The 17,879-nt window shown below is 46.2% G+C and overlaps 2 protein-coding genes across 11 annotated transcripts in view; one reads left to right on the plus strand and one right to left on the minus strand.

The window, feature by feature from the left end:
- Positions 1–17,879, minus strand: part of spg21 (SPG21 abhydrolase domain containing, maspardin) — a 107,296-nt gene that overhangs the window by 54,747 nt on the left and 34,670 nt on the right. For 9 of the 10 annotated variants that reach the window (XM_059639225.1, XM_059639224.1, XM_048563131.2 and 6 more), the window contains 2 exons: positions 13,603–13,696; positions 7,294–7,455 (listed from right to left, as the gene is read on the minus strand). In XM_059639225.1, the coding sequence (XP_059495208.1) occupies positions 7,294–7,455; positions 13,603–13,665 (225 nt within the window). In that variant the 5' untranslated portion in view covers positions 13,666–13,696. The remainder of the gene's footprint in view (positions 1–7,293; positions 7,456–13,602; positions 13,697–17,879) is intronic. The other variant, XM_048563133.2, reaches the window with a different exon arrangement.
- LOC132206182 (negative elongation factor E-like) lies at positions 1,949–2,959 on the plus strand (the record flags this gene model as incomplete). The annotated part of the gene is made up of 2 exons (XM_059639296.1): positions 1,949–2,005; positions 2,861–2,959. Coding segments are annotated over 2 exons (156 nt in total), but the record flags the coding sequence as incomplete, so codon positions are not given.

Genomic DNA, 17,879 nt, shown 5'->3' on the forward strand with positions numbered 1-17,879 from the left:
GCTGATGCCAAAACATTGAATGTATTAAAGAGGTGACTAGATATAGCACTTGGGGCAAATGGGATCAAAGGTTGGTGGAGGTTGGTGGAGTAACAGACAGTGAAGGGGACTGTCAGGGATTACAGCAGAATATAGATAGATTGGAGAGTTGGGCAGACGGATGGCAGATGGAGTTCAATCCGGACAAAGGCGAGGTGATGCATTCTGCAAGATCTAATTCAAGAGTGAACTATACAGTAAATGCAAAAGTCCTGGGGAAAATTGATGTACAGAATGTTCAGGGTGTTCAGGTCCATTGCTCCCTGAAGGTGGCAATGCAGGTCAACAGGGTGGTCAAGAAGGCATACGGTATGCTTTCCTTCATCGGATGGGGTATTGAGTACAAGAGTTGGCAGGTCATGTTGCAGTTGTATAAGACTTTGGTTCGGCCACATTTAGAGTACTGTCTACAGTTCTGGTCGCCACATTACCAAAAGGACATGGACGCTTTGTGGACGGTGCAGAGGAGGTTCACCAGGATATTGCCTGGTATGGAGGGTGCTGGCTATGAAGAAAGGTTGAGTAGATGAGGATTATTTTCATTAGAAAGATGGAGATTGAGGGGGGACCTGATTGAGGTCTACAAAATCATGAGGGGTATAGACAAGGTGGATAGCAAGAAGCTTTTTCCCAAAGTGGGGGACTCAATTACTAGGGGTTATGAGTTCAAAGTGAGAGGAGGAGTTTATTGGAGATTTGCGTGGAAAGTTTTTTACGCAGAGGGTGGTGGGTGCCTGGAACGCGTTGCCAGCGGAGGTGGTAGTGTCTTTTAAGATGTATCTGGACAGGTATGGATGGGCAGGGAGCAAAGGGATACAGATCCTTAGAAAACAGATGACAGGTTTAGACAGAGGATCTTGATCGGCACAGGCTTGGAGGGCTGAAGGGCCAGTACCTGTGCTGTAATTTTCTTTGTTATTTGTTATGGGGAGAAAGCAGGATTAGGTTACTGTGTTGAACAATCAACAATAATTGTGAAAAATGGCAGAGCAGGGTTGAAGGGCCAAAAAGAGCCTCCTCCAGCTCCTACTTTCAATGTTGCCATGACTCTGGAATGGCCTCTCACCCTGTTTACTTTTGGCAAGCCAACCAGCAGCCTAAAACTTACGTAAATAAAGCTAGAGGGAAATGCCTAAGAGTTTGGTTAGCCCTAAAGGATGGTGGGTTTGACTCCTGTCTGACTGGAAGCAATAACTGATTTTTCTTCACAAGTGCTGCCAGACCCAGTTGAACATTTCCAGCAACTTCTGTTATTGCTTCAGATAGAAACAGAGACAGACAGAGATAGAGAGGAAGAGAGAGCGAGCGAGTGAGTGACACACACAGACAGAGAAAGAGACAAACAGACCTATGGATACACAGAGAGAGACAGAGAGAGAGAGAGAGGGAGGGGGAGAGGGAGAGGCAGCATGAGCGAGCAAGGGAGAGACAGCGAGACAGAGAAAGCGACAAACAGACACAGACAGACAGACACACACACAGCGAGAGGGAGAGAAACAGGAAATGAGAGAGAAAGAGCGAGACAGAGACAGAGAGAGAGAGAGAGAGAGAGAGAGATTCAGCCCATGAGAGAAAGGGAGCGTGGCAGACAGACAGCGAGAGAGTATGACAGACAGCAAGGAAGAGAGAGAGAGAGAGAGAGAGAGAGACGGACAGCAAAGGAGAGAGAGAAAGACAGAGAAAGAGAGACAGACAGCCAGACAGTGTGTGAGAGAGAGAGAGAGTGAGAGAGAGAGAGAGAGAGAGAGAGAGAGACAGCATTGAGTGAGTGAGGGAGAGACAGCGAGACAGAGAAAGTGACAAACAGACACACACATACAGAGACAGCGAGAGAGAGAGACAGCAAGAGAGGGAGAGAGAGAGAGACAAACAGACAGCGAGAGCGAGAGAGATAGCCAGAGAGAGACAGAGACAGAGAGAGAGAGGGAGAGAGAGAGACAGACAGACAGACAGACAGCGAGATAGCCAGACAGTGAGAGACAGACAGAGAGAGAGCGAAACAGAGACAGAGACAGCCAGACAGCAAGAGAAAATGGGGGGAAGAGAGAGAGACAGCCCATGAGAGAAAGAGAGTGTGACAGAAGGCAGCGAGAGAGTGTGACAGACAGACAGCAAGAGTGCAGAGAGAGAGACAGCAAGAGTGGAGAGAGAGACAGACAGCAAGAAAGAGACAGACAGCGAGGCACAGACAGACAGCGAGAAAGAGACAGACAGCGAGAAAGAGACAGACAGCGAGAAAGAGACAGACAGCGAGGCACAGACAGACAGCGAGGCACAGACAGAGAGAGAGACAGACAGACAGACAGCAAGAGAGAGCGAGAGACAGACAGCAAAGGAGAGAGAAAGACAGCAAAAGAGAGAGACAGACAGCCAGACAGTGAAAGAGAGAGCCTGTGAGAGAAAGAGAGTGTGGCAGACAGACAGCTAGAGAGTGTGACACACAGACAGCAAGAGTAGAGAGACAGACAGCGAGTGAGAGAGACAGAAAGAGAGAAAGAGAGAGAGAGACAGACAGACAGACAGACAGACAGCAAGAAAGAAAGAGACAACGAAAGAGAGAGAAAGAGACAGGCAGCGAGTGAAAGAGTGACACACAGACAGCGAGATAAAGAGACAGACAGACAAATAGAGAGAGAGAGAGGCAGATAGAGAGACTGCAAGAAAGAGAGAGACAGATAGGCAGACAGAGAGAGAGAGAGGCAGACAGACAGTGAGAGAGATAGAGGCGGAGAGAAAGAGAGCAAGGTAGTGCCAGAGAGAAAGACAGACAGACAGCGAGAGCAAAAGAGGCAGTGACAGACAGAGAGACAGTGATAGACAGAGAGAGCGTGACAGACGGAGAGAGCGTGACAGACGGAGAGAGCGTGACAGACGGAGAGAGCGTGACAGACGGAGAGACAGGGAGAAAGAGGAAGTGAGAGAGACAGACAGATGGTGAGAGACAGACAGCGAGAGAAAGAGAGAGAGAGAGAGAGAGAGAGAGAGGCAAAGACAGTGAAAGAGACTGTTAGACAGAGAGAGAGAGATTCAGAGAGAGAGAGAGATTCAGCGAGAGAGACAGAGAGAACGACACAGACAGTGAGACAGACAGACAGCGAGAGCGAAAGAGGCAGTGATAGACAGAGAGAGTGTGACAGACAGAGAGAGTGACAGAGAGAGTGTGACAGACAGAGAGTGACAGACAGAGACAGTGACAGACAGAGACAGTGACAGACAGAGACAGTGACAGACAGAGAGCGAGAGAGACAGAGAGCGAGAGAGACAGGGAGAAAGAGGAAGTGAGAGAGACAGACAGACGGTGAGAGACAGACAGCGAGAGAGAGAGGCAAAGACAGTGAAAGAGACTGTTAGACAGAGAGAGAGAGAGAGATTCAGCAAGAGAGAGGCAGAGAGAATGAGACAGACAGTGAGACAGACAGAGAGGGAACGAGACAGACAGACAGCGAGAGAGAGAGAGAGAGAGACAGACAGTGAGAGAGAGAGACAGACAGACAGGCGAGAGAGAGAGACAGACAGACAGGCGAGAGAGAGGCAGACAACGCGAGAGAGACAGGCAATGACAGAGAAAGACAGACAGACAGTGAGAGAGAGACAGACAGACAGAGACAGAGACAGACAGAGACAGTGAGAGCGAGACAGACAGTGAGAGCGAGACAGACAGTGAGAGCGAGACAGACAGTGAGAGCGAGAGCGAAAGAGACAGTGATAGACAAAGAGAGAGAGAGACAGACAGACAGGGAGACAGACAGACAGCAAGACAACAGGAAAAAAGAGGAAGTGAGAGAGACAGACAGCAAGAGAGAGAGGGAGACAGACAGCAAGAGACAGACAGATAGACAGCGAGCGAAAGAGGGAGACAGCGAGAGAGAGAGAGACGGAGAGAGAGAACAAGACAGTGCCAGACAGAGACAGACAGCAATAGCAACACAGACAAGGTGGTGTCTGTCTGTCTGTCTCTCTCTCTCTCTGGCACTGTCTCGCTCTGTCTCTCCTCTTATCTATCTCTCTCTCTCTTGCTGTCTGTCTGTTTGCCTCTCTCTCTCGCTGTCTGTCTGTCACACTCTCTCTCTCGCTGTCTCACTGCTGTCTGTCCCTTTTTCTCTCTCTCTCTCTCGCTGTCTGCGCCGCTCCCTTGCTGTCTGCACCTCTCCCTTGCTGTCTGTCTGTCACTCTTTGTCTCTCCCTGTTAGTCTGTCTCTCTCTCTCTCTCTCTCTCTCTCGCTGTCTGTGTGTCTGTTTCTCTCTCTCTCTCTCTCTCTCTCGCTGTCTGTGTGTCTGTCTCTCTCGCTGTCTGTGCCCCTGTCTCTTGTTGTCTGTCACACTCTCTCTCTCGCTGTCTGTCTGTCTCTATCGCTCCCTCTTTCTCTCTCTCACTGTCTGTGCCTCTCTCTCGCTATCTGTCTGTCTCTCTCTCTTGCTGTCTGTGCCTCTCTCTTGTTGTTTGTCTCTCTCTCTCTCTCTCTCTCTCTCGCTGTCTGTGACCATCTCTCTCGTGGTCTCTCTCCTCCTCTCTGACTTGCTGTCTCTCTCTCTCTGTCTCGCTCTCACTGTCGCTGACTGTCTCTCTCTCTGGCATTGTCTTGCTTTCTCTCTCTCGCTGTCTGTCTGCCTCACTCTCGCTGTCGGTCTATCTGTGTCTCTCTCTCGCTGCCTGTCTCTCTCTCTCTCTCACTGTCTGTCTGTCACAATCTCTCCCTCTCTCTCCATACCCCCCTATCCCGACTCGCTGTCTCTCTCTGTCTCACTCTTGCTGTCTGTCTCACTGTCGCTGGCTGTCACTCTCTGGCACTGTCTTGCTTTCTCTCTCCTCTCTCTCTCACTGTCTGTCTGTCTCTATCTCTCACTCTCGCTGTCTCTGTCTGTTTCTCTCTCTCTCTCTCTCACTGTCTGTCTGTCTCTCTCTCTCTCTCGCTGTCTCTGTCTGTTTCTCTCTCGCTGTCTCTGTCTGTTTTTCTCTTGTTGTATGTCTGTCTCTCTCTCGCTGTATGTCTGTCTGTCTCTCTCTCGCTGTATGTCTGTCTGTCTCTCTCTCACTGTCTCTCCCTCTCTTCCTGTCTCTCGTTGTCTGTCTCTGTCTCTCACTCTCTTGCTGTCTGTCTCCCATTCGCTGTCTGTCTCTCTCTCTTCTCTCATTGCCTGTCTCTCTCACTGTCTTTGCCTCTCTCTCACTTCCTCTTTCTCCCTGTCTGTCTGTCTCGCTCTCTCTTTCGCTGTCTGTCTTTCGCTCTCTCTCTGTCTATCACTGTCGCTCTTGCTGTTGCTGTCTGAATCGTTGTTGTTGTCTGTGTCGCTGTTGCTGTCTGTCTCTCTGTCTGGCACTGTTCTCTCTCCGTCTCTCTCTCGCGCGCTGTCCGTCCGTCACTCTCCCCCTCCCCCTCTCCCTCTCCACTCTTGCTGTCTTTCACTCTCCCTTTCTCTCATGGGCTGTCTCTCTCTCTCTCTCTCTCTCTCTCTCTCTCTCTCTCTCTGTCTCTTTCCACACCGCGCCCCCCCACCAGCTCTCTGGCTGTCTCTGTCTCTGTCCACCTCTCTCTCTCTCTCTCTCTCTGTCTCCCTCCCTGTCTGTCTGCCTCTCTCTAGTTGTCTTTGTCTCTCTCTCAGAGAGAGAGAGAAAAACAGACAGACAGCGAGAGAGAAACAGAGAGAGCGAGAGAGACAGAGCATGAGACAGACAGACAGACAGCGAGAGAGAGCACGAGACAGACAGACAGTGAGAGAGAGCACGAGACAGACAGCGAGAAAGAGCATGAGACAGACAGACAGCGAGACAGAGAGAGAGAGGCACAGACAGCGAGAGAGAGAGGCACAGACAGCGAGAGAGAGAGGCAGACAGACAGCGAGAGAGAGAGGCAGACAGACAGCGAGAGAGAGAGAGAGAGAGAAAGAGGCAGACAGACACACAGCGAGAGACAGAGAGAGAGAGGCAGACAGACAGACAGCAAGAGAGAGAGAGGCAGACAGACAGACAGCGGGAGAGAGAGAGACAGAGAGACAGAGACAGTTCGACAGTGAGAGAGAGAGAGAGAGAAACATACTGACAGTGTCAGAGAGAGAGAGAGAGGCAGACAGACAGCGAGAGCGAGGGAGAGAGAGAAAGAAAAAAGCAGACAGGCAGCGAGAGAGACAGAGAGGAGTGAGAGCGAGGCAGTGCCAGAGAGAGAGAGACAGACAGCGCCAGAGAGACAGCGAGGCAGCACTTGAGAGAGAGAGAGCGCGAGACAGTGACAGAGGGAGGGAGAGAGAAAGACAGCGCGACAGCCACAGGGTGAGAGACAGGCAGCAACAGACAGAAAGATACAGCGACAGAGAGAGAGACAGAGACGGCGGGGGGGGGGGGGGAGAGAGGGACAGAGAGAGAGATCACCGCAGTGACAGAAAGAGCAAGAGGCAGAGAGAGCAAGAGGCAGCAAGAATGAGAGGCAGCGAGAGCGAGAGAGAGAGATAGCGACAGTGACAGAGAGAGACAGCAACTGGGAAAGAGAGAGAGAGAGCGAGCGAGCGAGCAAGCAAGAGAGAGAGAGAGGCAGCAATGGGTTTTTCCAACAACTAACAATGGCTTCATAGCCATCATTAGATTCTTCACTGAATTCAGATCCCAAACTCGGAACCCAGAATATTACCTGGGTCTTTTGATTAAGCTAGCCATAATACTAACCTATTGTCCATCCCTGGATGCCCTTAAGAATTTTATACGTGCCACTGTATCCATTGCACCTGTCTTCTATATACAAGGTAAAATGTAAGGTGCTTTGGTGAATTTAGCTGCATTGCATCTTGTAGATGGCATGCACTGCTGCTACTGACTCTTGGTGATGGAGGGATTGAATGTTTGAGGGTGTGGTGCCAATTAAGCGAGTTGCTTTGTCCTGGATGGTGTCAGCTGCACTCATCCAGGCAAGTGGGGAGTATTCCATCCCATTTCTGGGACATGCCTGGTCAATGGTGGACTGCATTTTGCGAGCCAAGTGGTGAGATGACACACATTACTTTGATTCAATGCATCTAAATTTTTGAGATAAGCGCCTTTGCTGAAATGAAAATGCAAATAAATTGCCACATACCTCAATACATGCAATGTAGAACATTATTGTAAAAATCAACTTAAATTTTATAATTAATACTTTATTGTAGCAAAATTAAAATTGAAGCCAAGAATGCTCATCTGCAATTCAATGATCATTTGAAACAAAGCAACAAAATTATTTTCTTCGATTTTGCTTTGCAGGATAATACAGCAAAGTAGGCTATACTTACGGAAATAACTCTGTAGCCCCATCCAGTTAGGGCCAAAATCTGATGGAAAAAAACATCTGCTGTTCCACTTACAGGAGGGAGAAATATTACAGGGCATCTTATGTTTCTGGGTCCTGCATCATAAAGGGACCAGACTTTACTGTCATCATCATCCACTATTATCTGTAATATGGAATAAATTGAATGTCAAAATCTGAATTAGACAGACCCAATGACTGCATTGTGGGAACTCCTTGCAAGATCACAAAGATATGTGATTGTGATAGAATCTTGGTTGATCTAGCTGCAGTCAACACAAATTAACTGATGTAGTGTTGAATGAGTGCTAAACCCAAGCTCACAAATCTCCAAGATGAAGTCTGTCAAATGGGAGAGAATCAATCATATTATAAAGAGGGAGACTAAAAAGACTAATGATCATGCTGAGCCCATAATATGGATAACAAAATGCCAGGAAGGAGATAAAAATAGGAAGTGGATAAGTCTAACAGGCGTGCCTCAGGTCTACCTTGCCATACCACTCCCATATCCCTGGATTGCAAAAGGCTAACAAATCTGTCCTCATCCCAACTACACTCAACAGTAGGACATCCACAACCGTCTGGAGTAAGGAATTCCAAAGATTCACAACCCTTTGAGTGAATACATTTCTCATTTAACTTTTAACACTGAGTCATCGTTATACAGCATGGAAACAACCCCTTCAGTTCAACTCATCCACAGTCTCTGGCACATGTGTGCATTCCGTCACTCTCCCTGGCATTTGTACTTGTGTTGACACTCTCCTTAACTTGCAGTTGCTTTGTGTTCCTCCCCCTGACAAGTGTATGTTGTCACACTTACACTCACTTCTCTTAGTATACCATTGCATTTTGACACTTTCCATGGTGTACTTGCTCACATCCCCCAGCATTCCTGCTCCCCTTGTCACTCCCACCCAATACAACTTTTCAACTAAATTCTGTAATGGCTGTCATACAGATTTATTAGTACTGTGCTATCAATTTATCCAGTTTGTTATGAATATTAGTAGCTGAGCTGTCCTTTATCATTTTTCTTTCCTTTGACCTTTCAGTATTTTGTTTTGTGCTTGCTCATATCTGACATAACAGTTATCATGAAATTTTGAATAAAGTCAGAGTTATAGAGTCATACAGCACAGAAACAGACCCTTGGGCTCAATCCGTCCATGCCAGCCAGATCTCCTAAATAGTCCTGTTTGCCTGTTTTGGCCCATATCCCAAACCTTTTCTGTTCAGGTACCTATTCAATAATATTTCAATGCAGTAATACCACAGATAAACGACTGCTGCTCACCAGGAGCAGGTGCATCCAACATCTTAGTGAGGAGCAGTAAGAACTGCCAATGCAGGAGAATCTGAGATGACAAGGTGTAGAGCTGGATGAACACAGCAGGCCAAGCAGCATCTGAGATAAAAAAAGTGTAGAGCATTTTCTGAAGAAGGGTCTCAACCCAAAGCATGAACCCTTGTTATCTTAGTGAGGAGTGCCAGGATTTTGATCTCAAGGCAACAAAAGAATCGCAGTAAAGTTCCACATAAGCATGGTGTTTGTGTCAGAGAACAAGTTGATATTCTTGTTCCTTTGCATCTGCTACCCATGTCCTTCAAGATAATAGAAGTCACCAATTCAACTGCAGAGTTACAGGACTGCAGAGAATTCTGGTCATTGCATTACAGGAAGAAAGCGATTGCACAGGAAGGGCTATAGGATTTATGACTGTTCTCAGAAAAGGACAATTTCAGCTATGAGGAAAATACAAGGGCTGGATTTATTAACTTAGAGCAGAAATGGTTATGAGAAAATTGACTTTAGGTGAAGAAAATATGAAGGACCTGAATAAAATGGAGAGGACCCATTTCCCTTAGGGAGCAGATCAATAACCAGGAGGCTCAAATTCAAGGCGACCGGTAAGAAGGATTAGAGAGAAGTTGAGTAATTTCTCCACTCAGAGGGTGGTGTGGGGTCTGGAGATTGTTATCTGAAAGGGTTATAGAGGCAGGACATCATGATATCTTAAAAAAAAAACACTCAGTAAGGCAGGATAGCAAAGTGTGGAGCTGGATGAACACAGCAGGCCAAGCAGCATCCCAGGAGCACAAAAGCTGACCTTTCGGGCCTAGACCCTTCATCAGAGAGGGGGATGGGGAGAAGGAACTGGAATAAATAGGGAGAGAGGGGGAGGCGGACCCAAGATGGAGAGAAAAGAAGATTATCAGATAGAGACGAGGGTATAGGTGAGGAGGTAGGGAGGGGATAGGTCAGTCCAGGGAAGACGGACAGGTCAAGGAGGCGGGATGAGATGGTAAGTAGGAAATGGAGGTGCGGCTTGAGGTGGGAGGAAGGGATGGGTGAGAGGAAGAACAGGTTAAGGAAGCGGAGACAGGCTGGGCTGGTTTTGGGATGCAGTGGGGGGAGGGGACGGGCTGGGCTGGTTTTGTGATGCAGCGGGGGGAGGGGAAGAACTGGGCTGGTTTTGGGATGCAGTGGGGGAAGGGTAAACTTTGAAGCTTGCGAAATCCACATTGATACCATTGGGCTGCAGGGTTCCCAAGCAGAATATGAGTTGCAGTTCTTGCAACCTTCGGGTGGCATCATTGTGGCACTGCAGGAGGCCCATGATGGACATGTTGTCTGAGGAATGGGAGGGGGAGTTAAAATGGTTCGTGACTGGGAGGTGCAGTTGTTTGTTGCGAACTGAGCAGAGGTGTTCTGCAAAGTGGTCCCCAAGCCTCCCCTTGGTTTCCCCAATGTAGAAGAAGCCACACCGACTACAATGGATACAATATACCACATTGGCAGATGTGCAGGTGAACATCTGCTTGCTATGGAAGGTCATCTTGGGGCCTGGGATGGGGGTGAGGGAGGTGGTGTGGGGTCAAGTGTAGCACTTGCTGCGGTTGCAGGGGCAGGTGCCGGGTGTGGTGGGGTTGGAGGGGAGTGTGAAGCAGACAAGGGAGTTGCAGTGAGAGTGGTCTCTCTGGAAGGCAGACAAGGGTGGGGATGGAAAAATAGCTTGGGTGGTGGAGTTGGATTGTAGATGGCGGAAGTGTTGGAGGATGATGCATTGTATCCGGAGGTTGGTGGGGTGGTACGTGAGAACGAGGGGGATCCTCTGGGGTGGTTGTGGCGGGGGCGGGGTGTGAGGGATGTGTTGCGGGAAATGTGGGAGACGCGGTCAAGGGCATTCTCAACCACCGCGGGGGGAAGTAAGGCAGTTCAGGTTTGTAATCCACAGCACTGTGCAGCAGGAGCTGGAAGACTTAGACTTAATTTTACGGTTTTTTTTTGAGTATCACAGAATGGGCTAAATTATCTTCCTTTGTGCCAAAATTTATTCTGTTTTAAAGCTGTTTAACTTTGCTGATTACACTGATTTGGGGTGAGGATCACACAATGAAGAGTTGGAAAAGCAAATACAAAAAGAACAACAACTTGAATAATGTACGTAGAGAAGAAAACAAGCATAAAATGTTGGAAACACTGGCTTTCTAAACAGAACGTGTGGCGAGAAGACAGCATTTAAACTACCAGTAATTGATTCTTCACAAGACCAGAAAAAAGGCTCCACATCTGAAACATTAACACCAATTGTTGTTCTCTTCCCAGATGATAACTAACTAACAAACCACCCTGGATTTCAGTTACTCACTTTTTTTTATAAAAGGCATTTTATCTTAAACAGGTTAGGATGTGAAATAATGTGGATCAAGACAAGGCAGACTGCGGAAGATAAAAAATAAACAAAAAGCTCAGCAAACAGGGAATAATGTCCTACCCTGGCCAACCTCTCCCTATCACTCAGGCCTACTAGTCCTGGTGACATCCTCGTAAATCGTCTTTGCACACTTTCTAGTTTAACAATGTCTTTCCTCTAACTGTGTGACCAAAACTGTACACAATATTCCAAATGTGGCATCACGAATGACTTATACAACTGTAATATAACGTTCTGATTCCTATACTCAATGCCTCGACTGAAGAAGGCCAGCATGCTAGATGCCTCCTTCACCACCCTGTCCACCTGCGACGCCGCTTTCAGTGAGCTATGTACTTGAACCCTTAGGTCCCTCTGATCCACAACACTCTTCAGGACCTTACCATTTACTGTACAATTCCTATCTTGGTTTGACTTTCCAAAGTGCAACGCCTCACACTTTAACTGTATTGAATTGCATTTGCCAATCCTCAGCCCACTTCCCCACCTGATCATATTTTTGATAACCACCCTCGCTATCAATGATATCTCCTAATTTTGTATCATCCGCAAATTTATTAATCACGTCTTGTACATTCATATCCAGATCATTTATGTAAATAACAAATAACAATGGTCCCAGCACCAACCACTGTGGCACACCATTAATCACAGGCCTCCAGTCTGAGACACAACCTTCAACTATCATCCTCTCCTTGCTACCATCGAGCCAATTTGAATTCAATCAGCTAGCTTTCCCTGGAGCCCATGCGACCTAACCTTCACGACTAGCCTGCTGTGTGAGGCCTTGTCTAAGGCCTTACTAAAGTCCATTTGGACAACAGCCACTGTCCTACTCCCATCCACTCTCTTGGTTACCTCTTCAAAAACGCCAAAAGATTTGTTAGACATGACTTTCCATGCACAAATCCATGCTGACTATCCCAATTTTGGTTGATCCTGTTCAATACCCTCTCCAGTAACTTGCCTACCGCTGATGTCAGGCTCACTGGCCTGTAGTTCCCTGGCTTGTCTTTGCTACCCTTCTTAAACAATGGAACAACATTAGCCACCATCCAATCTTCCGGAACTTCACTAAAGATTGGCTAAAGATGAAGCAAAAATCTCTGCAAAGGCCTCTGCAATTTCTTCCCTAGCTTCTCCCAACATCAAGGATGGACTTGGTCAGGCTGAGGGGATTTATCCACCTTAACGCACTTCAAGGCTGCAGTTAGACCGTTCCATACAACCTGGTCTTCACTGAAAAAATTGCATCCTCGAAATCTTGAGAGAAAAGGGTGGATCCCGTCAGATTGTTCCCTGAACAGACTGTCAGAGTAATTTGGCAGAATGCCTCATCACCAAAAGTTTCCAACAAGCGCCAAGACATCGCTTGGCTGGTGGTGACAAGGGCATTACCTGTGAGATCCTTTTTGTACACCTAGACTCTCTGCGCCAGCTCATGCTGCCCTCGAAGGGGCTGCAGGGGTATAGGGAGGCTGTCACACCTCTTCTGGAATGTACCTTTGCGAAGGAAGCCTGAAGAAAAATGTTGTGGTTTTGTTGCGGCTCATCCTTAGCATCTCTCTGATGCAGGTCTCTGTACTGTATGGTCCATCCTTGGGGCACACACTGAGACAAGCATCGACTGTGCCTGAAGTACCATCAACTCCCGTAACTTGTTGCTCTTCCTGAGCAATGAGGTGACCTTGCCCAAGTGTTGCAGACTGGCACATTCCAATGTCCAGGACTATTTGCTGAGGGACACACTAAAGCTTGGGCCAGTGGGGAATGACCACTGTCTAAGGTCCTTCTGCCAAAGTTAAATGGGGACCCTTTCAATTACTGGTGCCTCAAATATATCTAAATATAACAAGGTGTAGAGCTGGATGAACACAGCAGGCCAAATAGCATCAGCCGAGACCCGAAACATCAGCTTTCCTGCTCCTCTGATGCTGTTTGGCCCTGCTGTGTTCATCCAGCTCCACACCTTATTATCTCAGATTCTCCAGCATCTGCAGTTCCTACTATCTCTACATCTAAATATAGTCTTGTATAAGTGTGAAATGCATATTAAGAGAAGTGGTCTTACCTCCCTCCCCCCACCCTACCTCCTGCATACAAACAGACATTATTCTAGCTACTATCAGTTCTGAGGAAGGATCACTCGACGCAAATCGTTAACTCTGATTTCCCTCCACAGATGCTGCCAGAGCTGCTGAGCTTTTCCAGCAATTTCTGCTTTTGTTTGTCTATGTAAAAAATGCCTAATCTTTGTTGGCTGAATGTTTGCTTATTTCTTCATACGCCAGTGTCCAGAACCGAACTGCTTCAGTAACTGCTTTTGTGCATAAAGATATTTCCACGAATAAAGTATATTTTTGAAACAATTGGTGCACATTTAGAGCATAGGGTATAACCTGGGCAATGGTACATGACAAACCCAGAGCCCTAGTGCCAATTTATCAGGTTACATGGAAAACAAGTACGCAATATAAAAATTAATTAAATAAATTGCTACACAATAAGGCAGGCTCATCTGTTTGGGATTTAACAGTCACCTTTTAAAGTAAAAGAAATGCAGCACTTGCCTTTTTTAGTGGGACAGTACTCCGGAACCAGTTATAATCGGGGGAGACTTTTATCTCACCCATAGTGATCAGAACATCTAATGCAGCAAAACGTCTGTGTGAAGCACATTAAAATACAAGTTATTGTGTATTTTATTAAAATCGTAACTATAAAAATATTCATTTTACAGAGATGGAGCGCAAACGAGCCAGACTAAATAGATTCTAAAGGTTTTATACATTAATGACTGTAAAAGGAGAAATGTCAAAACAGATGCAAGAACTGAAAGATACAAGGATCGTTAAAAATGGCACAATAAGAGAAGAAAATCCAGCATATTGAGTCATACAGCATGGAAACAGACCCTTCAGTCCAAACAGAACATAAAAACTAGAACTAAACTAGTCCCACCTGCCTGCTCCTGGCCCATATCCCTCCAAATCTTTTCTATTCATGTACCTACCCAAATATTTTTTAAATGTTTTAAGTGTGGCACATCCACCACTTCCTCAGGAAACTTATTCCACATGCGAACTACTCTGTGTAAAAAATGTGCCCCCATGTCACTTCTAAATCACTCTCCTCTCAACTTATAAATGTGTCCCCTAGTCTTGAAATCCCCCATCCAAGGAAAAAGACATCCTCCATTAACCTATTTATACTCCTCATGACTTTATGCACTTCCACAAGGTCACCTCTCACCCTCCTTGGTTCCAGTCAGGAAGATCCCAGACCATGCAGCCTTTCTTTAGAACTCAAACCTTCCATACCTGGCAACATCTCTTCTGAACACTCTCCAGTTTAATAATATCTTCCTATAACTAGGTGACCAGGACCGGATACACTACTCCAGAAGAAGTCATGTTCAACTTCAATGTGGCTTCCCAAGATTAATAGTCAAATAAATAAAACCAAGAATTCTGGATGCTATATACCTAGATTTGGGTACACAACTTCAAAACGTGCACACGATAAAACCTGGACATATTGAGAATTATGTGGTGGATACCAACCGACAACAAGAGATGTGATACAAGCATTCAAGATCACAAAGGACCTGAACAATATACATAAAAAGAAGCTGCTCTTGTTGGCAGATGGGTTAAATAACCAGGGAATAAAGATTTAAGTTAATTTGCAAACACAAAACTAAACAAAATGACCTAGAATACACGGATTTTGGTGTGGAGACACATTAAATTGTTGCTTTCAAAAGAGAATTGTGTCAAAAGATAAAACTCAATGGGGAGGTGTGAAACTAGGTTAATTCTTCAGCAGGCAGCTAGCAAATGCAAACAGCACAGAATGCCATTCCAGGAATCTATATCAAACACTTGTGAATGGGGCATTGAATAATATAAGTCCATTTGCTTCTAACTGCTTATAGACCTTGCCCCCGAGAATCTTTTCCAGTAATTTCCTTACCACCAACATAAGGCTCACAGGCCTGTAATTTCCTGGATTATCCCTGCTACCCTTTTTAAATAATGGGACTACACTGGATATTCTCCAGTCCTCTGGGACCTTACCTGTGCTAAAGAAGGTAGAAAGACATCTGTCAATGTTCCAGCAATTTGCTCTCTTGCCTCCCACAATGTTCTAGGATAGACCTAGGGAATTATTTACCTTAATACTTTTTAAGACACTCAACACCTCATCCTCTTTAATAGCAACTAGGCTTAGAAGTTTGACACTCCCTTCCCTGAGATCATCCTCACCAATTCTTTCTCTTTGATGAATACCAACAAAAAGTATTTGTTTTGGATGTCTCCTGCCTTTTCTAGCTCCATACATTGATTCCCTCTTTTGCCCTTGAGTGGGCCAGTCCTTCCTCCGGCTACCCTCTTGCTTTTATTATATGTATTAAAAAGCTTTGGGGTTCTCCTTAATTTTGCTTGCTATCGACTTTTCATGACCCCTTTTAGCCCTCTAATTCCTTGTTTAAGTTCTTTCCTACTTTCTTTCTATACTTGGTCAGTTCGTAACCTCCTAGGCCTTACATACACTTCCTTTCCCTTTTTGACCAAGGTCATAACATCCCTCGTCATTCAAGATTCACGTAACTTCGCCTATCCTTCATTCTCATAGGAACATACCACTCCTGGCCTCTTATCAACTGTTGTTTGACGTGGTCCCAAATATCTGATGTGAATTTGCCCTCAAACAGCTACCTTCAATCAAAATTTTCCAGTTCCTGCCTAATATTGCCGTAGTTCACATTCCCACATTTTAGGACCTTCGCCCAGGGACTGCTGTTATCCCTACTCTTGAATAACCTAAAACTCACAATATTATAGTCACTACTCCCGAAATGTTCTCCCACTGAAACTTCATTCCCCTGGCCTGGCTCATTTCTCAAATCAGGTCCAGTATAACCACTTCCCTGGTCAGGCTGTTTACATACTGTGTCAAGAAACCCTCCGGATTGGTCCTTACAAATCTTGCCCCTTCCAGGCCCTTAACACGAAGTGAGTCCCAGTCAATATAAGGGAAGTTAAAATCATTCACCACAAAAACCCTGCTATTTTTACATCTTTCCAAAATGTATCTACATATTTTATCCTCTATCTCCAGTTGGCTGTTGCCTGTATTATACCTCCAGCATTGTGATTTCACCTTACCCTATCCTGAGTTCTACACATATTGCCTCACTGCACAAGTCCTTTGACGCGTCCTCCCTCAGTACTGCTATAAGATACTCCTTTACCAGTAATTCAATACCCCCACCCCTTTTACATGCCCTTCTGTCACACCTAAAACATCTAAATCGTGCAACATTCAGCTTCCAGCTTTGTCTCTCTTTCAGCCAAGTCTCCGTAATTGCAACAGTCATAGTTCCAACTACTAACCAAAGCTCCAAGTTCATCTACCTTGCCTTCTATACTTGTTGCATTGAAACACATGCATTTCAGACCACCTACCCTGCTCTTTACAACAGTGTTTTCCCACCTGTTCTTGTTCTTTGTTGTGATTGCCTTGGTTTCTATGTCTTCCTCAATTTCTGCATCTACTGCCCTACTCTCTGGTTCCCATCCCCCTGTCACACTGGTCTAAATCCTCCCCAACCATTGTGCCAATTCTGCACACCCTCCCGTTAAAAGAACATCAGTCTTCATCCTGCCCCAGGTGTAATCCGACCAGTGAGTACAGGTCCCACCTCCCCTAGAACTGGTCCCATTACCCCACAGATCTGAAACCTGGCCCCTCACACCACTTTTTCAGCCATGAGTTTTCTTCTATATATCCTGCTGTTTCTACCCTGACTACCTTGTGGAACTGGTCGTAATCCTGAGAAAACTACCTTTGAGGTCCTACATTTAAACTTGCTTAAACCTTATTCTGTTTTTAATCAATGTTGTCAGTACCAATATGTACCACAACTGCCAGCTGCTCACCACCACCCCGTCCCTCCTTTCCCCTTCAGAATATCCTACAATCGCTCCGAGACATTGAGTATCCTAGCACCAGGGAGTCAACACACCATCCTGGACTCTCGTCTGCGGCCACAGAAATGCCTATCTATTCCCCTTACGATTGAATCCCGTATAACTACAGCATTTCTAAGTCTATTTCTCCGTCTCTCTGCTGTAGAGTCAACCATGGTGCTATGAATTTGGCTGCTGCTAGAATCCCCTGAAAGGCCATTTCCCCCAACAATACCCAAAACGGTGTATCTGTTTTGCAGGAGAATAGCCATAGGAGATTCCTGCACTATCTGGTGGTCACCCAGTCCCTTCCAGCCTCTGGAGACTGAGTCTGCGATAAGATTACTTCTCTATATGTGCTATCCATGATACTCTCTGCCTTGCAAATGCTCCACTGTGTCCCCAGACACTGCTCCAACTCTGAAACTTGGGCATCTGGGAGCTGCAGCTGGAGACACTTCTTGCACACATGCAGGTCCTGGGCACTGGAAATATGCCTGGCATCTCACATCGAGCAAGAGGAGCAGCCTACGATTTGGAGCTTTCGCACCATGTCTTACCCCTTTAACTCAATAAATCCTTACTCTTCATACAAAATCAAAGCTGCGGGTGCTCTCTGCTCCAAGAACAATTTCTCAAAACTTACCTGCTACTCACCAACAACAGTTTCCAGAAGCTGTTTAGGCTCGCACTCCTTTACCCCTGGAACTTTTGCTGCCAACCTTCTTCTCATGATGTTCTGTCTCCTCTCCTCTGGACTTGCTTTTCTTCTTCTTTTTTAGGGATCAGAATAGGAAGCAGGGCTGGAAACACTGCAGTGATGTCATGTTTGGAGCTGAGCATTCATTAACACCAGGTGCCATAATGCCCTT

The sequence above is a fragment of the Stegostoma tigrinum genome, chromosome 33, assembly GCF_030684315.1.
Source record: "Stegostoma tigrinum isolate sSteTig4 chromosome 33, sSteTig4.hap1, whole genome shotgun sequence".
Taxonomy (NCBI): Eukaryota; Metazoa; Chordata; class Chondrichthyes; order Orectolobiformes; family Stegostomatidae; genus Stegostoma; species Stegostoma tigrinum.